This window comes from Mustela nivalis (genome assembly GCF_964662115.1).
Source record: "Mustela nivalis genome assembly, chromosome: 7".
Classification (NCBI taxonomy): domain Eukaryota; kingdom Metazoa; phylum Chordata; class Mammalia; order Carnivora; family Mustelidae; genus Mustela; species Mustela nivalis.
The window spans coordinates 120,730,553-120,753,534 of NC_139026.1; the positions used below are offsets into that span (position 1 = coordinate 120,730,553).

The 22,982-nt window shown below is 44.4% G+C and overlaps 1 protein-coding gene across 17 annotated transcripts in view; it reads right to left on the bottom strand.

The window, feature by feature from the left end:
- SVIL (supervillin) overlaps positions 1 to 22,982 on the bottom strand; it is a 205,448-nt gene that overhangs the window by 96,676 nt on the left and 85,790 nt on the right. For 7 of the 17 annotated variants that reach the window (XM_082740822.1, XM_082740818.1, XM_082740821.1 and 4 more), the window contains exons 1-2: positions 1,926 to 2,067; positions 119 to 176 (exon numbers count right to left, since the gene is read on the bottom strand). In XM_082740822.1, the coding sequence (XP_082596948.1) occupies positions 119 to 176; positions 1,926 to 1,986 (119 nt within the window). In that variant the 5' untranslated portion in view covers positions 1,987 to 2,067. Of the gene's footprint in view, positions 1 to 118; positions 286 to 1,925; positions 2,068 to 15,814; positions 15,916 to 20,268; positions 20,353 to 22,982 lie in introns of those variants that run through there. The other 10 variants (XM_082740814.1, XM_082740813.1, XM_082740809.1 and 7 more) reach the window with 6 other exon arrangements.

The following is a 22,982-nucleotide window of genomic DNA, read 5'->3' on the forward strand; positions in this document are numbered from 1 at the left end:
TGGGGAGAAAACATACCGCCAAACATTCAAACTCATGAATTAGGAATTTAGGAGAATAATTCTAAAAGCTACCACAGATCTTCAAAATTTAAGATTCCTTGAGCGAAGATCACTTTACCTTGAAACTCTTCTTTGACTTGGTAATCCAACGAAGCTTAAGTTTTTCTGGTTGAAATCTAAGGGGAAAGAAATGATGTAACATTGAAATAACTATACAGTAAGTTTAAAAAAAAAAAAAAACTCCAATGGAAAACAAAATTCTCCAAAGCCCCTTTGAACATATCACTTAAGGAAAAGGAAACCATTAACCAGACAAGACATAAGAATACAAAAACAACACCTTTTAGGAATCAAATTCCACAACATGCATTTTACACAGGCAAAGTTTCCTCCCCTCTGAAATTTAGCCGACATAATTCTGCAGGTGGGGAGGGGGGAATCGGACATAGTTCAATGCTATCATTGAAATTTGTTATAGCTATAAGAATACTCAAAGCAATTAAATACTGAATAGCACGGTTATGTACTCAGGGGAAAAGACAAAAAAAAAATTAAACAATTTCAGTCCAGATAAACAGAAATGATGAAACTCATCACTGCCTGATATATTCAAGATGCTTTTAAAAGAATGTGTGCATGGAGGGGTTGGTGAAGAGCCAGGGAACAGGTCCACTGTTTTTATTGCCTTCCTTAAGATCTAAATAATAACAAATCATCAAATTAACTACTTCTTTCTTTATTTTTGAAGACGGGATATGTATTATGTAAAGACAGGGGGTAACAATCCCATGCAGCAAAAAGACACATCCGGCTGGACCAGTTAATCAAAACCAGGCAGAGACAAATTTATACCAGTCTGATGGCAAGTAAGGTTTTACAACTTTTGGCACAGTAATTGTTTGTCCACCAAGAAAACCACAAGCAGACCACTTACACAGACTTCTAAGCAAGTGCCTTTTACTGTTTAATATTTGGGGGCAGAAGCCTGAGGAAAAGGAGGTACAAAATGCACCAGATGCTGACATGTCATTAGCCAGCAAAACCCATCCAGGAGCCTCCTGGCATTTGGAAATTCTGACCAACTAGAGAAATACAGTAAAATGAAAGGTATACGTCCAATTAAAGACCTGAGCTTTTTTCCTAATTATACAAATATCGTGTTATATATTAAAATTTAAAAAAGAGAGAGAGAGAGAGAGAACTCAGTTCAAAAAGCTAGCAAATGTTGTAGAAGAAAATTGGCGAAGCTAAGGCCTGTTCGAATCACCTCCTAAGAGTGCATCTGTGCTGAAAAAGACTTTGACACAGACTGCCAGAATTTCACATGGAACAGTCAAAATAACTTCAGCATTTCAGCCCTATTCAATCAGTGATTGGAATCTGCGGGGCCACTCCGGGGGTTCCATGGAAAGCATGCATTTTCCTCTGCACTCAAAGGAAGCCACTACAAAAACAACATTTTGTTCCAAACAGTATCACATGAAGATTTCATAAAAAAGACAAACACCCCTGTCTACTGGAAATAATTTAGTATATATAGCCCTCGCTTTAGAAAACTATTTTAGCTAATGCACAGCACATCCAGAACAGGATTCAAAGTTTGGGCATTGGAACTGAATCTGCAATTTTTCCTGCATAAAGGCTTTTGTGGTTCAGCAGTATCTCTAACTTACAATAGGAGAAAAAAAAAAAAAAAGGAAAGAAAAGAAAAAACAAAAAGCAACAACAACAACCAAACAAAAACCACCTCACATATTTCAGCCACAAAATAAGCTAATTTATAAATGCAATTAGATCTTTCAAGCGTCCTTTGAGGAAACGATAATGGGACACAGGAGAATACAAGGAAAGAAACGGAGGATACGAGGCATTCATCCTGTTACAAAATAAACCCACAAGTGCAATTCCTATTTTTCCTGCCTTACCTTGTTTCTCAGGGAACCTGAGAGCTCCCAGGCAGCCGGCAAGCTCTGGGTTTCTGAACATGTTGCACACAGAACGTTTAGTCACACAGTGCGATGCAGAGCCCAGTGCAACCGGCCGCGGCCTGCCGCCCGTCTAAGCAAAACTGGGTTGAGATTTTTCACAGCACAGGGCTGGAGCAATCAGGCCCTCGTGTCCTTGAAAGTATAGTAAACGCAGAGCAGGAGGCTGCAGGCTGGAACAGCTCAGACCCCGTAATCAGATTACAGGCAGAAATCAGGCCTGTGGCTGCCGAACCAGGCTGCTCTCCACCGATGGGCCATTCCTGATGTTGCCACTTCAAAGCAGGGGCCGAAGCCCAGCTTATGCTCCCGCCACACACACAATACTGCAGCCTAACCCCCACCATGGGGGAGTCCAAAACAACTCCTCCTCGCCCTAAAAATAAACAAAAAGGAGCCATACAGAGACTCCTGATGTACTGGGAAGCGGGGAAGCCGCCTAACGATTCCCAGGCTGCTCCGAGTCTGGCTTTGGCGAAGTTAAATGAAATATTTCACCTAACGGGGAGCCAAAACCCCATCGTTAAGAGTTAAGATTTATGAACAACATATGAGCGAAATTGTGGGAAAAGAAAAGGCAGATATTACTGGAGGCTCAAAAATTTTAATTTGAGACAGAGGCTCTCCGGTTAGGCCTTACCTCTTGGGTTGCCCCCTTTTTATTCCTTTATTTCTTAGAGGGACTTCATTTTTATAAAGCAGGTCCGGGTTTACTACAAGATGGAGGGGAAGGCTCCCTAAAAATCCTCTGTGCTCTGCCTACTCGCCCCCCCACCTGCTCCCCCCACAACTACTGCTCTTCTTCCATCTCCCTTGTTGCGCCTCTCCTAGAATGTCACATAGCTGGAGTCACATAGCATGTGGCCTTTTCCGATGGGCTTCTTTCACTGGTAATATGCACCAAAGGGTCCTCCATGTCTTTTTCTGGCTTGACAGCTCATGCCTTGTCAGTGGTGAATAATATTCCACTGTCTGCGCAGACCATAGTCTGTTTACCACTGCCGAATGCTTGCTTCCTTGTTTGGGCAACTATGAAGGAAGCCGCCATAAACATCCATGTGCAGGTTTCTGCAGGGACAGAAGTCTTCAGCTCCTCTGGGTAAAGACCAGCTCCTTTGGGTCAAGTCAGGATGCGTGACAGCCGCATCATATGGCAAATAAGTTTAGTTATGCAAGGAAGGGCCAAACAGTCTTGGAAAGTGGCTGTATCATTTTGCATTCTCACCAGCAATGTATGAAAGTTCATGCTGTTCCACATCTTTGCCAGCATTTGGTGACGTCCATGTTGGGGACTTTTGTCATTCTGATAGATGCACAGTGGTACTTTATGGTTCTGAGTTTCCCTGATGACTTATGACATGGAACATCTTGTCTTACGCTTATTTGCCATCTGTGTATCTTCTCTGGCGAGGTGTCTACTAAGAGCTTTGGCCCATTTTTTTACTCCGTTGTTTCTATTGTTGAGTTTTAAGAATTCTTTGTATATTTTGGATAATAGTCCTTTATCAGATGTGTCTTTTGCAAATATTTTTGCCCAGCCTGTGGGTTTTCTAATTCTCTTGAAATCATCTTTTGCAGGAGTTTTATAATTTTAAGAAGGAACCAACTTGTCATTTCTTTCTTCCATGGATTGTGCCTTTGGTGTCTTACCTAAAAAGGCATCACTGGGGGTGCTTGGGTGGCTCAGTCTGTTAAAAGTCTGACTCTTGATTTCCGCTCAGGTCATGATCTCAGGGCTGTGAGATCAAGCACCACGTTGAGCTCCATGCCGAGTGTAGAGCCTGCTTGAAATTCTCTCTCCCTCTCCCTCCACCACTTCACCCCCTCTCCCTGCTCCTGCTCTTTCTCTCTAAAAAGTAAATAAATAAAAATAAAGAGGCATTGCCATTCCCAAGGTCATCTGGGCCTTCTCCTATGTCCTCACCTAGGTAGTGTACAGTTTTGTGTTTTACATTCAGGTTTAGGATCCATTTGGAACTAAGTTTTGTGAAGGGTATAAGGTCTGTGTCTAGATTCATTTTTTTTTTTTCATGTAGCCATCGAGTTGTTCCGGCAGCATTTGTGGAAGAGACTATCTTTGCTCCCTTGCATTGCCTGAGGGTCTCTACTCCCTATAGAGAGCCCGACTTCCTGTACTGGCCTGTCTGTGTCTCTCATCTCTGGAGCGGTGGTTTGCCCTGGGACCGCCTAAGGATCCAAGAAGAGTTGTTGATCTCGGTCCTTGCAGCTTCTTTCTTGTTGTTGGGATAAAGCGGGACTTCCCAAGCTTTTTACATTCAAGACTTGAAACCCTGGAGTCCCCCCGCTTATGTTTAACTACAACATGAAGGCAGTGAGGCCAAGCAGTAACAATGTAATTCCAAGAAAAATATGCAATGATTGGAGGTTGGCAATTTTACAGCTAAAAGGAGCATTAAAGGGAACCTTAAAAAATGGTCTCATTTACAAGATGAGGAAACAAGGCTAGAGGAGTAACTTGCTCATGTGCAGACACTCGGTTCGTGATGGAGCCATAGGATCTGGGGAAGGTGGTGGGCTCCAGACCATGATTCGCCCCATTCACCCACAGGGAGGCAGGGACTGTGAGTATGTCCATCTTTGAGCTGGGGCACAGCAGGCTCCCAGAGAATGTGTGCTGAGTGCCCATATGAAATCATGCAATAATCTTTCCTGAAGGCTCGAGGTCACACTCTGAAATGACTTTCATTGACTTTATGTCCTGATTTCAAACCAAATGGACTTAAACGGATCTCCAAACTACAAACATAACTTGAAAAGGAAGAAATTAACCAAAGTGCTCCCACAGAAGGTACCCCAGCACTGGTTACTCCGTGGGTCCGCGATGGCATCTGACGTTCTCTCTATACAGCTGGTCACTACAACTCTGATGAAGCTGGGGAGAAATAGGGCAAATGGGGCAGTTTACAAAAACTCAGCAAGGAACAACATACGGAGCTGTTGGCAACTGTAGTGGACATTTTATTGTCAGGTCCAGACTAACTGGGAAAGAAGAAGGAAGTGTCAGAAGGCAAAGAGAAAGGGAGGAAATTGCCCAAGCAACGGATGCTGGAAATGAATAATTACAGGAGATGAAATAATATTTATATTTACAAATAATCTTTATAAAGAATTTAGTTTATAAAACACAGTGTCACCTGCTCATAACCATTTCTATTCCTGAAAACTACTCTTCTTGGAGAATAGTTCAATAGAATTATCCTAAGTATATCTAAATGTTTATTTTTAATTGTTACTGAGAAACATCTCTAGTTTGAGTTTTTAAGATGAATTCTGATAGCAACTAAAAAGAATTTGGATATTCTCTATAAGCTGGTAATGGAATCTAACCAGAACTATTTGCATTGCTCACCCATTATGGAAAAAAAGCAAACAGATTTAAATATGGCTTCACTGTTGAAAAGAAAAAGCATAGCGTTCTTTAATAAATTACGGATATATAAGTTAATTTCTTATTTAATTATCTCAACCCCATGAGATCATAAAGATGAAAGAAATCTGTATTTTATCAGTAGAAAATATGAGGCTTTTAATTCTACTCTCCAATAATTAGAAATAATAACAATAAATAATTTTATTTTAAGGTGGCTCATTCACACTGAAGAGCGACCAAAACAGACATTTCCTCACATCGTTCTGTAGGTTAGCATGTTTTATTTCTCTGCAGAGAAAATTCTAAGTTGTGGTTGTGATGTTCTTAAATTTCAGGGAGAAGATAGTTCAATTTAAAGCAGAGATGCTGTTGTACTCGCTGTCCAACATCACTTAACCACCAGCTCAGTGCAAAGAAAGGAGATACACTAGAGGCACAAAATTCTCTGCTACGGTGTCCAGTTAGAAACACAGATCTTTTCCATTTTCAAAGCACCATAGCCTTCTCAATGCTCAGAACTAATGTTTCATGGAAGTATTTTATGGAATGTTTTTGAACTTTCGATCTTGAAATTAAAAAGAAAGCAAAGGTTTACATTTCCTCTAGATGGGCACACAAAAAAATGCTTCAGTGGAAGGAACATAAATGTGTGAATGGAAGGGCAAGAGGAAGGTCACTGTCATGGGCATGTCAATGTCATGATCTGTGGGTGGTGGATGACCAAGAAGGATCTATGAATGGACCACGGAGATGCTGACATCCCAAAGTGAAATCACTCGGACAACCGCATCAGGTCGTGGTAAATCCAAAGCCATGGACTTTGGGAAAACGAGAGGAAGGGGCCTTTCTGATCACCTGGTCTTCATTTTACTAAGAGTTGGACAACCTCCCCCAACAAGGTCACAGAGCATATGGCGTGGCAGTGCCAGGCTAGAAATAAACTCACATTCTCTCGCTCTCCCCAGGACAACTCCCACATTCCTGATCAGTCTGGACACAAACTAACAGGGGCCATTGCTGTATATGTGTCCTGGCTTGTTGTCATAGGGTCCCCAGCCCTCTGACCTGTGTTGGTTTCATCGGTAAAGAGGACAATCTGGCCCTGGAAGGAGTCAAGTCAACTTCTTACAAATCTCATAGGACTCCTTCATCTGGTTTTTGTTCCCGAGATGCTCCTCAAACCAAAGATGGTTCTACATGTTCCTCAAACCCTCAGTGACTTTAGACAGAAGTGAATAGGACATATCTAAGGTCCTCAGGCAAAGACAGAAATCGGGGCCTTTTGGTGGGGGAGGGGAATTATGGAAAAAAGAAAGCAATTACAATTCTTCCTTCCCTTTCCAAGGTCTCCACCTTATCGGAGATAGACAAGATAAGGATGTTACTATCAACTTTTAAGAATGTATAAAGCAATGGCTCAGTAATTCCACTTCTAGAAAGGTACTAAGGAAATTACTTTGAATGAGTACAAGGATGTTTACCACAGTTTTGTTTATAAATGTATAAAAATGGAAAGAGTCTACATAAAGAAACATACAGAAGAATGGGAAAATTATACATGAAAACCAGGTTGGAAACTTACTTGATGATTTGAAAAAATTTTCATGATGTATTAGAGATAGACACCCACCTTATCAGAAAGACAGTAAGTAAACAGACCAAAACATTATTATCTCGCTACCCAGACATAACTCTGTTCATGTTTTTCCTCCTTTATTCAAAGTTCCAACAATAAGCATGAATTACTTCTACGGTTACCAAAACAGTTAACTACAAATAAAGACAAAGGTAATAGATTCTTTTAAAATCCCAAGGTTTAGGGGCGCCTGGGTGGCTCAGTGGGTTAAGCCGCTGCCTTCGGCTCAGGTCATGATCTCAGTGTCCTGGGATCGAGTCCCACATCGGGCTCTCTGCTCAGTAGGGAGCCTGCTTCCCTCTCTCTCTCTCTGCCTGCCTCTCCATCTACTTGTGATTTCTCTCTGTCAAAGAAATAAATAAAATCTTTAAAAAAATAAAAAAAATAAAAAAAAATAAAATCCCAAGGTTTAGATTTGGCCTAAACATCCAGGAGAAAACCATGAATGGAATTGTGTCTGTTGGCCTATACACAACATCAACCAACCTTTCTCCCCTGAACGTACGCATTTCTTGGCTATAGGGGCATTGGCCCAGAAAATCACCAAAGCTCTTGATAACGTGCAGCCCAGTGTTTCTCAAACTCCACCCTGCGTGGGCCACAATCACCTGGAAGTTCTGGGCTAACTTCCCCTGCCAACCAAGAGTGAACTCACCTGTTAAATCCCTTCCATAGATTTTCTTCTCTCTCAGCATCTCTCTATTACCAAGTACACTTTTCCTGCTCAAAAGCCATGTCTTTTGGAACTACCAAGCTTGTGGGGCAACACCTGAGACACATTCCTAGCACAGTGCCTGGCTCAGAACAATGAACTATTAAATACTGGAGGAATGAGTGAAAGAAGCAAGCAAGCAGACCAGCAGTGGGCTCACTTCCGCTCTTCCTCATTCCTAGATTCTGGCTCATTCTCAGCCAACTCTATTTCTTTTCTAGGAGGCATAAAGCAGAAGTACTACCACTCCTTCCTAAACTTGACACAGGATCCTAGGAATGTTTTCTTGTCTTTCCTACACGGTGAAGCAAGGATATGGCACCTAAGTATTTGTGTACAGGGAGAAACAGGAAGAAATGCTAAAGATGTGCCAGGGGTATGAATTAATGGGAAAAATGGGAGTGGATTTCTGCAGTCCGGCTGTGGACAATGTCAGTGTGAGTCCAGGTAAGAAAGGTCACTTCCTGAAGGGGCAAGGTCAACAGGTAAGGCATCAGATGACAAAGGGTCAAGGTATTAACTCCTCAGGGACTGTGGTTCATAGCTGTTCACAGGATTATACTGAGGCTTTATGGAGGGGCCACTGTCTGTGACCCGACTCCTGTCTGCTGTCTGGCTGACATTTATGTACCCATGCCACGTGAGAGGAAGCTGTCCTCTGGGAGTCATCATCATAGAGGAGAAAATGGGAACAAAGCCAAATGAAAAGGAAAACAGCCTAATACCTGCACATTTTCTACCACATCTACTGTGATGATTTAAAGAAGAGCATAGAACTGGGTCCCTTACTGACCTTTCACCAAGAGGGGGGACACAATGCTAAGTGCTCTGGAGCATTAAATTCATTCAGTTCTCTCCAGCATCTTCAGAGAGATGCTGCTACCATCCCCATTGGCAGATGGGAAAACGGAGATACTGGGTGTTCTAGGATAAATCCTTGGGCTGCTTAAAATGTAGCTCTAAAGGCAGAAAGACCACTTCCTGATCAATTAAAATGAAATCAAAGAGGTAAATATGAAGGTGAGGCCATGATTAAATCAGGAATATACAGCTGACCGTTGAACCACGCAGGGGCTGGGGCACCGCCCCCTGCACCGTTGAAAATCGGAGTAGAATTTTGACTCTCCCAAAGCTGAACTGAAAATAGCCCGTTGATCGAAAGCCTTACCAAGAGCATACAGTCGATTAACGATATTTAGTATGTGTATTATAACCTGTATTCTTATAATCAACTAAGTAAAGACAATGTTCTTAAAATCTTAAGGAAAATAAAAAATACATTTACAATTGCCATCCTGTATTTATTAGAAAAAAAAAAATCCACAGAGACATCAACCTGCTCTTGTTGAAACCCGTGTTGTTCGAGGGCCAACTGTGTGGGGAACAGCTCTGAGAACCGGAGGGCATCCTCCAATCCCTGCGTGGATCTTCATATGGGAAAGAGATGCGGGTGTGTGTGACACTCCCTCCTCCCAGGCCTGCCGCCTCCTCACTGGGCTCCCTGGATAGTGCCTGAAGCCTCCCAGTCCATAGGAAAGAGAGAGGACATTGACACGTGCAACACCTGACTACATCCTGTTGTGAGTTACTGATACATTTCAATGATTTTAACAAGTGCCGCAGAACCATTGTAATGAAATCTACTATAAGCTACTACAGGCCACGACTGAAAATTCCAAAGCGAGGGCTGTGTTTTTATAGCCTAGTAAAGTAGGGGTTATTTTGTATGCTAGAAGCAGCTGGAAATGGTATTCACATTTTCTGGGGTGGATTTTATTTCTGTGTGCAGACTCTGAATGTGGGCAGAACTGCCTGGGGAGGGAGTCCCACCAGTAGGAAGCCTGGTGAGTCCTTTTTGCTTCCCTTTTATCACAAACTGGTTTATTCAGATATTCCAGATTCCTTATTTAGAGTAATTCTCCTCCCGTGTGCGTTGTAAATGTTTTGTGAATTTGGGTTTGTGGTAATAATTAGAAGTCTCAAATAAAATTTTGTGTTACAGGATTTGTTATGGTAATTTTAAACAGGCCAAGTATGTAGCCATGAAAAGACATAAGTACTATCAATGATAAGAAATATTGTAACTCAGACATTTCTGTATTAGATGTGTTGAAAGAACCATGCCCATCTTGCCATAGGAAAGATCTTAAAAAAAAAAAAAAAAAAAGGCTTACTGCAAACCCTAAGGACTTATTAATGTCTTTAAATGTCCAAAAGAAGAATGTTAACATATGAAGTGAAAATTATCTCTAATCATTTTAGCTTCTGGCCAGTTCTGAATCTGTAGCTAATGATTCTTGGGGAAAATAACCCAGGTAGCTTGCAGAAGGAGAGGACAGTCAACCATTTCTCAGAGCAGGAAAAAAACAAAACAAAACAAAACAAAACAAATGTCACTTTCACATTAAAATATACACTGAAATATACCTACAATGGACTACTATTCAGCCTTAAGGATTGGCATTCTGACACTTATAACAATATGGATGAACCCTGAAGACATTACGTTCAATGACTAAGCCAGAGACACAAAGGACAAATACTGCGTGATTTCATATATAGGAGGTATGTTGAGGAGTGAAATTCACAGCGACAGAAAGCAGAACAGTAGTTACCAGGAGCTGGGGAGCAGGGGGAATGGGGAGCTACTGCAGAATGGGAACAGAGTTTTAGTTGGAGGACATGAGAAAGTTCTGGAAGGTGGATGTTGAGGTCGGTTGGAAACTAATGTTAATGTACTTAATGCATTTAAAAATGGTTACAATGGTATTATATTTTAGCACATTTTTTTAAAAATAAAGTACACTAAAGGTAAAGCACAAAGTGACACAAGTTACAGGCATGTGCTGGGAATCCGGGCACAGGTCTCCTGACAGGCGCTGGACCAAAGGCAGATGCTGGCTTGCACGCGCCCACTACTCCCTTCCAGGCCAAGGAGGCGCCAAGAACATTTCTGACCTATTCGATGACCAATACACTAAGGGTCCTTCAACAATGATCTGACAAATAAGTAATATACTTAGATATTTAGTGTGTAAAATCTGAAATGGCATGGGGTGCAGAACATTGTTCTTGAGAGCTGCAGGGGTCCAAGCCCCACTGGGCTCGTTCACAGAGGGCAGAACCCCAGCTGAGGAGAAGGGGGGCTAGCATAATTCCACTTGTCCAGAGAGCGTGCACAAGGCTTCTGCCAACTCCAGTCATTCAATACTCACTATTTGATGGTTTTAACATGAACAGAAAGCAAGGAAATACTGAATCATCAGATATGAGAATGTTTTATGAGTCTAAAAATCCAGATGGTAGACCAGTAAATGTATAATATTACTGTTGATACCTCATAGATTATAGCCTTTCCACAGCTATGCTTGAACGATTGGAAAGGGCTTTGAATAAAATAATTTCTGGCCTTCCTTGTCCTCAGAAAAGCATCTTCATAAGAAGGAGAGGACAGTCAACCCCCACCTCACAAAACTAATTTGTACGGAAACTTAAGAAAAATCCAGCAACCTGCCTCCCCAGCATCTCCACTGTTTGTGAGAGATGTAGGTTAGCTGGTACCCAGGACCTTCACTAGAGTCTCAGAGCTGGTCCCCAGTGCATTTGCTGACTGATGAGGGGTTGGGGGTGGATGTTGCTAAGATTAGACATGTTCTCAAGAGCTTTCTCCATGTGCAGGGATCTCCAGGAAAGCAGTCTGTACTCAAAGACCGAATAGCACAGAAAGGTTATGACATGGAAGTTGAAGATACATTCTACTCTACTTGAAATGATGAAAGATAAACGCACACTTATGAGTCATTTTAACATCTGATAAAAAGGCAAATGATAGCAAAGTTTGGTGCCCCTCAGAGTCACGTGGGGTGCTTGTTAAAAATGAAGGTCCCCCTACCCCAGATAAGGATATGCTCCCAAAAGTAAGAAATCATGAGTATAAGCCATTTAAGATGATGTCTGGGAAGAAGCAGGAAAATCAAACCAAATGGATGAGTTTAATGAAGGAAGGCTTCCTGGAGGAGGTGATGGTGAACCTAGTGGGGAATGGAGGAAAGGATGGGTAGGAAGAAAGGGTCATGTGAGTGTGACAGATTGGAGGAGAGCAATGCTTTACTAAAGGAGGTGTGAGCTGGAATGGGGGTCCACATTCAGGAGAAATGGGAGAGGCCAGGCCATGCAAAAGTGGGAAGGCATGTATCTACCAGAACACGGAGATTCACCTGCTATGAAGAAAATGAAACCCAGTACTGAAGTCCAAACAGAAGAAGGAATTTCAGATTCTCTCATGCCTTGACATCACACTCAAACAGTGTACTGTATGGTTTTTAGGCGGCGAGAAAAGTTTTCAGGAGCACAGATGTACTAGCCCAGTCGCTTTCTCTATATGGCTTGCATGCCTCTTTCCCTTAAACAGGATGGCAGACAGCAAAATAAAAAAGCTTTAAAAGGGCAGCCTCTTTGATAAACTCATTACTGTGATCCCTCCACAGGTCACAGCCCCAGCCACGGCTGGCCACATCGCTGCTGGGCTTTGGTCTCTGTCACCAGACACGACTGGCTGACCAGCACATCAGACACCCGAAGCCAGTGAGACAGACTGACTGCCCGGGATGTAAGTTACAGGGCAGTTCAGTGTTAAGAGTAAGATGTCATCTGAAAGCTGATATTTCTCGTTATCTGCCTGGAATTTCCAGTTAGATGCTCAGCCACGGACCTGAACCCAATATCCAAAAGATGAATGTCAGAGATTTTGCCCCTCCCTCCTCACTCCTTGCCCCAGAGCTCTTCTTGCAGAAGCTGTTCCTTCCTACCCAACAGGATTCACCGAGCAACTACCAGAGGTCAGGAACCAGGGGGGCTGGAACACTGAAAGGACTGCCCGCCCCCGAGGAGTTCACAGTCTAGTTGAAGAGACTGACTAAAGGATGCAGAACTGGTTTTGACCCCTTCGGTCCTCTTATACCTTGTTCTCCCTGACCCTTTTGAAGTTTCCCTACCTCTTCTGTTATTCCTGTCAAGTGCATCTGTTTGTCTTCCCCATACACAATCGGTTCTTCCCGGGGATCATGAGAGACTGTGCCCTCCAGCCCCAGAACGACCAAGGGCCCAGCAGCGCGGGGCAAACAGTCAGGACAACCGCAAGTCCCCACTTCCCAGAACAGAGAACACGCCGTGCTTCCTTCACATTCGGACCTTCAAATACCCAGGGACAGCAGCAGAGGCATTTTAACTGTGGACAATGTGGAAGTTAAGTATGTAAACTGTGGAGTCCTAGTCATGTAAATCATGTGATGTTTTACACTCATATTGATCTGGAGTCAAGCAGTCATCATTGCTCCATTGTAGCTAATCACTCATTAAAGTAATTATGGAATCATCAAAACAACTGATGAAAACCATATAATTCATGGGAGTCTGTGACCCTTCCCCTTAAAAAGGCAGCTCTTTTAACTTCCCAGGAACAGGGACTATACCTTTAAACCAAATCATTGCTTATCAGTAAAGTTTTATATATATATATATATTTATATTTATATTTATATTTATATTTATATTTATATTTATATTTATATTTAAAAAAAAAACTGGAAAACTCAGTGCCCACCTAATAGAATCTTAACTTCCTCATTCCAGACACCTCGAAGTAAAAAATTCAAGCAATAGTTTTGGAATTTACAATGCGGTAGACTTTGTGTCTTCCCATTCCGGGACTCCAAGTTTATTCTAACAAGAAGTCTCTTCCATCCCCTGACATCTTTGTGATGCAGAAAGAAAATGTACCCCGCCTCCAGAGAGTTCTCTGCTCTTTCCTGTCCTGCACACAATATTTTTCTCTTTATAATTCGACGTGCAGCAATGTTCCCTCCAGCCAACATACTTTGCACAGAGTTTCAGGAGTTTTCTAAAGTCCTAGGGGAGCTCGGCACCGAGCTAACAAATTCCTTTTTGTACAGGTCAAAGGTACATGTGTTAAGAACCAGTAACCCCAAGTTACAGCCCATGCCATGGGGTGCCATTAGCCAAGCTGGTCAACGAAGATGGAAACAGATATTTAAAACAAACAAAAAAAGGATTTCTTTAACAGGAGGGATAAGACCCACCCTTTCCCTGAATGATAAGTAGCCACCCTTTCCCTGAATGATAAGTAGCCGACAGGAGTCAATCAAAGGAAGACAATGAGGTGAAAACAGGGCCCAGCAGGAGGGCACCTGTCCACTCCCCTAGGGTCCACCCTAACCCTGGGGATGGGGGGGCTGTCTGGTGGCAAAAAGAATTGGATAGCTTTGCTGCTAGGAGATTTCTGGGGTAAGAGGAGAGCCTCAGGGTGACCTGGCACTTAGAAGGAGCTGCACTTGCTCTTTCCATCTCAGTAGGCTGTCCAGAGCCTGCCCCAGAAATGAAGAAGAAATCACTTAGACAAGGGGGTGCCAGGGTAGCTTAGTCAGTCGGGCAGCCAGCTCTTGATCTCAACTCAGGTCAGGTCTCAGGGTCCTAGGATCGAGCCCTATGTCAGCCTCCATGGTCGGCAGAAGTCTGAAATTCTCTCTCCCTCTGTCCCTGCACACTAATAAATAAATAAATCTTGGAAGGGAGCGAGGGAGGAGGGAATCACTTAGAGAAGTGACATGAACTTGAAGTGTCCCCGTGCCATGGAATTAATTCAGGCTCCTTCTCCGTGTGTTCTGTGTCTCACGTGTGGCTTTGGTTCATGAGCCATGACTGATCATTGCAAGAATTTGAGAAGTCCAAACAAAAATTTTGGTCCAGAGAAGTGCCATTCTCCCTAGTTTCCAGCCACTGCATCAATTTTGAAAAAACACAGACAAGAAAAGAGGAATTCTGCCTTAAAGACTCACTCGCGAAGATATTTCCCTCAGATGCAAGGTTTTTGGCTATTAACCACCAACACCGAGGAGACCTTATTGCTGAAGAGAACAATAAAGCAGATGCCATAATGTAATGAATGTAATTTCAGAAGAGAAGTTTAGGGGTGCCTGGGTGGCTCAATGGGTTAAAGCCTCTGCCTTCGGCTCAGGTCATGATCTCAGGGTCCTGGGATCAAGCCCCGCATCAGGCTCTCTGCTCAGCGGGGAGCCTGCTTCCTCCTTTCTCTCTGCCTGCCTCTCTGACTTCTTGTGATCTCTGTCTGTCAAGTAAATAAATAAAATCTTCAAAAAAGAAAAAAAGAAGAAGAAGAGAAGTTTAAAATGGAGAGGTCATTTTACCCTACATTTTAGAGAAAACAATGGAAGTGACTTGCCCAAGGTCACTTAGCCCATCCATGACAGCCTTTGAGCCTGGGTCCCCTGGCTCCTGGACTCCGTTCTCTCCACTGTCCCACCTTGCCATCTGGTGACATTTCCTCCCTACCACACACAGGACCTCACCACCAGCAAGACTCTACTAGAAAACCCAATGAAGATACCAAGAGTCTCCAAAATAGCTTGGGTTAGCAGGAAACCAACATTTCCTGATTGAGTCCACACTCCACAGAGTAAGTCCTAACACAGTACAAGCTACACAGTGAGTAAAACCCTAGCAAAAGGAGATCCTTTGGGAAGCCACCTCCTGTTTTCCACCCATAGCATAAAGTATGTCTGCCAAGGACAGTGTATATTCCTGTCATCACAGTGGACTAGAATTAATTGAGCAGTACTAGGCCATGTCTCCAGGGTCTGGGTTCTCTGGCTCCTTGCAGAACACCAGCCCGCTGCCCCCAGCTCTGCCAGCCTGTCCCCAGACGCCAGCCCTCTTGGCCCGCCAGCCTACCTAATAAGGCAACATGCAAGTTGACTGGCTGGCTTGTAGGTCACGCACTGTTTACTGTGCAAACTCTGGGCTCACAAGCAAAAGGAGCGCCTACCTTTTGGCAGACAAAGGGTTACCCTTTGCCAAAACCTCTTAAAAGGCAGCACTGTTGGGGCATTTACATAATAATACATACTGGTCTGCAAACCAGGACTCTAAAACCCAGGGTGGCTGCAGAGTTAAAGGACCTTACCTCCAGCAGGCTGGAGTAGTTAGGCTTCAGGGGAAACTTCCCTGCCTTGGCCTCCCCCAATCCCCCTTCCCACATCCCTCAGAGAACTCACTCTCAATCTTCGGAGCAACTTATTCAGCATGCATCCTGACTCCCTGAGGCGCCCATCTTCAAAAATAGCCACCAACGGTCTCCAAATAGATGGCATGTCCTGGGTACTTAAAAGGGAGTCACCGGGTCAAGTGCGGGAAGGATCCTTAGCATTCCACAAAATATGCGCCGGCAAAAACCAAACTTCTATCTTTTCAAATAAGGAGGCTGCGCTGTGGGCCAGACCGTGCCTGAACACAAACACCCATTATTTTTCCTGCTGTTAAGGTCTGGGCTCAGACTCTTCCCACCCCCGGCTCCCGAGACTTCTCCGCTACATATAAGGGCAAGGATACACCCGTGATGAACTGCGGCCCGTTCATCACGGCACAAATTTCCTTCAGCTCTTTGCCATCAGTCTCGGTGTCCTTCAGAAGCCATCCCGCCCCCGGTCCACCAAACTGGGTATGTCCCAGCAGAACTCGGAGCACTATATCAAGTCTCAGCGGCCGAGCTGTTGGCGAGAGGCTGACCTGGAGCAAGGCCAGGAAGGGTCAGGGAGCACGAGAGGGCCAACCCTGAGGAAGGCATTCAGCAAAAGTGTCAGTCGCCTGTGAAGTCCAGTACACAGCCCAAATCTGTACTTACGGCCAATGGAAACCAATCTGGAGGCCCCGTCCGTCCCTCTTCCCTTCCCCCTGTGCTAGCACCCAGTGCTAACTTTTTTGTGTAAACACAGGCTTCCTTCAGAATCTCTCAGAGCCCTAACAGCTACCATGAAGCAGTCTTCCTTTCTTCTCAGAGGAAAGGAGTTTAGAGGATCTGAAACAACTGTCAGGAAAAACAGATGCCTACGCTTTGCTGATAGGTTGGGGAATCCAGAGTTTACCTATTCAGTCCCTAGGGGAATCTCTATCTAGACAGAAATTCCTGTCTAGATATTCATAACAGAGAGAACAAGGGATGTGGGACCCTCAAAACCAAAAGCTTGTCCTTTAGCTTCGTGGAAAGCTGCCTTGGAAAACTGAGTTTAAAAAACAAACACCTGCTCCTTCACACCAACCCCCATATTGTCCTAACAGGGCTTTGCACTCACAGCTTCAACCCTACAGGAATGGGCTGCTCTCTCCTTTATGGCCTCTAAATTAGGCAAAGCAGGAGAGGAACCACAGGGGTGTGGGGTGGGCAAGGTGGGCGGTGGGGGTGGGCAGAGTCCCAGAGGGCGGTGGGGAGGAGTATGGAGCTGCTCTGGGTCCCTGTGGCCCCTCAGCAGGCAGGGGGAGTTCCCAGGCCCTCCCTGGCAGGCACCCACCAGCCTGGCTGGCTTCTGTGTTTATTTTACTCCCGAACAGCTAATTTCCCATTGTTCAAGGCCAAGTTAGAGAGCACTGAAGCATTATTATTCCCCTTTCTCCAACGGCCAGCCAGCTCCAGGTGGCTGTTTGATTCCTAATGAGCAGGGCCAGGGAGCCTAGGCCAGGAAAAGGAGAGAAGACCCAGAGCTCCTGGCTACCAACCCCAGCCAGAGCAACCAGGATCGCCTGAGCAGGAGGAGGAGGCAGCAGCTGCCAAAGGGAAGGAAAGGCCTGGCATCACATGGTGACCTGGATCTACCTTGGAATTCCTATGTGACCAAACCTCAGGATTCTAGAGACTTCTGAAGACAGGAAAAAGAAGACTAAGTTCATTTCTCCAATAATCGTCAGTGACTACTGAGCTAATATTAAATTTATTCTAATTAAATGTTGTTTAAAAAAAAAGTTCTCTCTTTCAGTCCCTGTGACTCTCTCCTTAACAATAAAGATAGAGCTGTGCTCACCCTCCCACTGGCATTTCCATCTTAAGCAAGGTTGTCCAACAGGTTTCCAGGACAAGAGATGTATTCATGGACCTGATCATAGCAAACCAGCAGCTGCCCATCAGTCTGAAGGTATATGCATGTCGTCAACATCCAGTCAGCAGAGCTAGACACACTCCACTGTCCCCCTGAAATCAGAACTCTGCCATCTGCATGCGAACAGTGGGTTTTATCAGATCTTTGCCTGTTCCAAAGAGGAGTGTTCTCTTTAATATGTACATTCTACCTTTTTTGGCTATTTGGCCTTAGAAGCTATTGGACTGGGTGGCAGAAAGTGACTTTAATGGTATTAAGGACTAAATCTTCATTTGCTACCTATTTATAGAATCCTTTGTTTTTAAGCATGTTGTCAGGCTAATTTTATGGATATATTTTTAACCCGGACACATGCTTACCCTGTGTTAAGCTTAAAATATGTTGATACAGCTTGAAACTGCCTCCTGTAATACTGATTTAACTTAGTTCCAGCTCTCCACGTCTAAAGGGTATTAGCTTAAGAACCCACTTTTCTTTCAAAAAGAATTAAAAATGCCAATCCTAAACTGCACTATGTCGTCCCCTAGTGGCAGAAAGGAGTTGATGCATCTTCCAAAGTCGATTTTAGGAACACCGTCTTAAACGGAAAGCCTGAAGTCAGGACCTTTGTGCTTAGGCAGATAGCTTTAGTATCTCTGAGATATATATACAGGAGCCGAAATGTTAGCAAATGACTGCATTCATTTACTCCACAAATATGCACTACATGCCCCTGTCCTGGGACTTGGGAAACAGAATCAGTAAAGGTGTAAGAGAAAATTCCATTCCGGTAATCAACGACCAAGTATAATGTAATGTCCCACATGCCCAGTGGCCTTTAAACGTATGTCACAGGGGTTAAGTATAGATACTCTGGAAGCAGGAGTGATTTTGTATTGCTGGTCTCGCTCCTCAACACCTTGTCTGTCACTGTCCCCTCCCTTTCCCTTCCTCTGGGCAGACCCCGGAGCTGGCTGCCAGTGCCCCCAGCAAGCAATCCACTAAATAAAGTGACCCATGAAATCCAAACTAATGAGATTTTTAGTATCAGCTACATAAAAGGGCTTTGGTGGTTTTCAACCCTCCGTATTCTGAACTAAAATACCAAGAGTTATCAAAGTCGGGCAGTCTCATAAAAAAGGAACAGGTCTCTCTTTAGCCATATACACTGACGCAAGAACACACCACGATACTATATTCTTTCGTGTATAAACATTACAGTGCTGTGAACGTTTTATTCAGAAGCTCACATCTGACGACGCCATCATAAATTCCACAGCCATAGAACGCTATTGTCTTACACTCCTGTTCCCCATCTGTTTTCAAGGCTGGCAGTGGTGCAACCGGGATCATTCCTGTGTGAGTCCTTACGGAACGTCAGGTGCTAGAAGCACCAGGCAGCACACGGCCCCATGACGCCAGCTCAGAGCACCAGCCTCAGCTTCGGGATGCTCCGTGCCCAGCGGGGCTCTGACCCACCCCTCTTGGGGAAGCCCAAGTGCCCTGGGTGGTTGCTGTCTGCTCTGGGCTCAGACCAAGGAAGGACAGCGGTTGGGATCGTTCACAAGACAAAGGACAAGAGCGCCTCTCGGGAGAACATTTCAGGAGCACAAACACAAAAACTGAACACATGCAGGTTCTCATTTCTGCTTAAAACAGCACCTCGCCTGCCCAGGTGCTGTTCAGTCTCTTGCTGCTGAGATTTCTCCACTCCAAGGTGAGCGCTCCATGAGGGAGACTTAAATGACCGCAGCCACAGGTGTCCGTTAGTTATGGAGGAAAGGGGAGGCAGCACATTACAACGCGTATTGTGTGATCCAAACACACAACACACACAAACAACTTCTGTTAAAATATGCGAAGTGAGCTTTGTGAGGGGAAAGGTTAAATTGGAAAAGAAAGCCTCACTGATTTTTAAGCAGAATCAGTGGGACTGGTCGCTGTTAAGTATAAAGAAAATTCAAATAATTTCCCCCACATGTTTCTATCCACTCCTGTTCCACCTCATTTTTTAGAGCCAGAGAAAGGGCGGTGGCGATATGTTTAATTTCAAAAGTCACCAACAATGGTGCCCAGGCTGAACACACCTCAGAGGTCATGGCCCTAATCTCTGGCTTACTCTTAAAACTTTTGACAGCAGTCTTGTTAATATTTGGAGAGTTAGAGGGCACCTGTGAAAAGAAGAGGGGGTCTATAATTTTACACCCAAACTGTACAGTCATGTTTTATTAAAATTCATACAATGTTTTATACAAATTTCACACTACTTTCATAGTGCAAACAAGACACAAATTGTCCCAGAGTCCTCTGCAGACTCCGACAGGAGCAGACCTTTGGGTAAGTGCCTGAAGCTTGCCCTAAAACCTTCACATGAAGGATAGAAGAATATTCTCGTAAGGATATAAGCCAGTGTCCCTGAAGTTCCCAGAATACTGCAGCTGGGAACTAGAAGGGGCCAATTCTCATTCTCCATCTGTTGTCCAGGAAGATTCTAAGCCAAGGGACCTGGTTAGCTTTCCATCAGACTCGGGTCCTCAGAAACCAGGTCGTTTTCACTAAACTCTGATCAGGTTGGTTATCAAAATCCAAAAATGTCAAAATACCTGCTACTCCTGACTTGCCTGCTCCTCCATTATCTCACACAGGAATTCACGGTGCTTGGGCAGTTTACCTCTAGCCCACACCCTCTAAGGAAAAGAATGTTATTATTATAGAAGTCCCCAAATTAGCAATACATTTTATAATTACAAAAACAGAATTTCTATAATTATAAATATACATAATATAGCATATTTTGAATGTGTCAGATTTTATTAAGAAAATTTAACACTATATGCATATTAAGCTATAGTCAATACACAAATCTCATAATTTTTTTTAAAAAATGCAGCTTTGTTTTTTGAAGATTTTGGTTTTCATTTGAGAGAGTGCAAGAGAGAACACAAGTTGGGGGTAGAGGGACAAGCAAACTCCCCACTAAGCTGGGAGCCCAGTGTGGGGCTCACTCGATCCCAGGACCCTGAGATCATGAGCTGAGCTGAAGGCAGAGCCCCACAGGCACCCCAAGACAGTATGTTGTTAAATGTACAGACTCCAATTCCTATTCTTGGAGATTCAATAAGCCCTTTTATTCTATTCACCCAGTTCTAAAGAGTTTGATTGTCTGATTCCCAAGCCCTTGACAAGATGCCCAGAAGCTTCCAGAAGGTTAAGAATGCTAAGAAAAGAGAGGAGGAAGAGCTGGTCTGGGGGTGAAGGACTCCTTAGGGGGTGGAGGACATATCCTTAGGTCTGCCTTTGCTACCTGACATCTGTTAAGGGGGGAAGCAAAAGTCCAAGCTAGACTGGCCTCCTTCATGGAATTCGGGGTTCTTGCAGATGGGGCCCTGGAAGCGGCCACCTCTGTGTTTCCAGGATGGCACAGGTGTGCACAGCCACCTCGGGGAGCAGCAAAAGGAGGTTCACATGGAGAGCTGTGTTCCCAGCAAGCCTGCCAAAGCCCAGGTACAGGGCCCCATGGGACACAGCATGGAGAACGCACCTGGATTCCAGCCTTGTGCACACTGGGGGCCAAGTGTCCTGACAGCAACGACACTTTTTACATTGGGTCAGCTATTTGGTTGAGTAGCTAAGAAAAGTCATTTCATTCATCCTGCTAATTCGTTTCTTGACGGGAAAAGAACTAATAAGATAAACACAGAACAAAACACACTTTGGGCAGGCAAATCTTTTAAACCCAGTTTGCAAGACATAAATATGTGTTATAGGGAAGAAGCCTACAGCTCATCCTTGTTCTTGATTTCTACCTGTTTCTACCCCACGGGCTGGCTCCACACCTACTGTCACACACTTTCTTCAAATGCCCTCTTGCCCGTGATCATGCTTCATTTTCTGTGGCCCTCGCCACGCACCCAGGGGAACCAGGCCACCAGGCGCATAGAGGAAGCGACCCCTTCAGGAAGCTGTCCTCACCCACTGGGGTTTGTGGCCTCTGGGGGAAGAGCTGCTGTCCTTCTAGCCTCTGGGCTCCTCACTCCCCAGGCCGGGCTCCGAGACCATTCCAGAAGCTCTTTCCTGCAGTGGTGCCTTCCCTGGTTCTCACATCTGAGAACACTGTGCCCCATGCCCCTTCCCCTTGGGGGACCTCCCCATCCAGTGAGAGCTCGGCTGCGCCAGGCAGACCCAGGTTTGGGAAATGATGCCCATAATTAGTGAGGCATGGGGTATACAGCCCACAAGGCATCCAGCCAGAGGGGTCAGCCTACCCTCTGTTGCACTCTCCCCTTTCCTGCCTTCTTACTGTGCAGACCAAGTTCTGGCCCAGTGCCAAGTATAGGCAGAAGTTTTCCAAATCAAACATGAATCAGCACTAGGTCTTTCCAGATCTACAGTCCTTAATGGCATACAACATGCTTTCAGTATCTCATTTAATCTTTACTTCACAAACACAGACATTGCAGAAGTGTTTTATAACCTATAAAGCCATTTAGGCAACGTGGCATCACGGGGTCCTGCTGGCATGCAGGGGAGAATCCCAGTCCCCGTCTCACAGATGAGGAAACTGACCTCCAACGGGGCTAAAGCAGAGTTAGGGAGCGGTGGGGAAAGCACACAGTTAACCTGTGGGTCCCTTACAAGGGTGTGAGACCTAGGAAGGGCTCTCTGTCAGAAAGCTACACAAAGCCCTGGATTCCTGCTGGAGGCTTTGAAGGCGAATGTGATCATCCTAAACCACAAATTCAAGTGCACAGTCCTGGCTGATCCCAGTTCTGGCTCCCTTTCCCTCCCTCCTTCTCTGCTCTCTAATTTCAGTGGAGACTTGCAGATATTATGAAAAGGATTATCCCATGTTTTAAAACTCAGCAGCAACTACCTCTCGGGTGAGCTACAGGAGATGTGTGTCTGGGGCTATTGGGAGAAGTGCCTCCATTTCTTCTTACGAATCATGTAAAAAGCCTGTTAGGTTTTATTCAAAACTGCTCTTCTTAAGTCTTGGCGATCCTGGCTCTTCTGGACTCTGCCTAAGCGTGAAGAGTGAGGAAGAAAAGATTCAAACAAGATTCTCGCTACATTCTTCGGGTGACAGATTTGGAACATGAGCTAATGCATAGACCAGCCCAGCCAAAGCGGAACAAAAACAATGCTATCTACAGCTGCCCTGGGGCATCTTTCTGAGCACCAAAGAGCCTCTCCCCACTCCCTCCAGGGGCAGCTCCAATTTTTTTTTTTTTTTTAACTGATGCAAGGGTGTGGATAATCTTTGTAAGCCAATATATCATTTGGTTTAGCTTTAGAAATATTTGATCATGCTGATTTG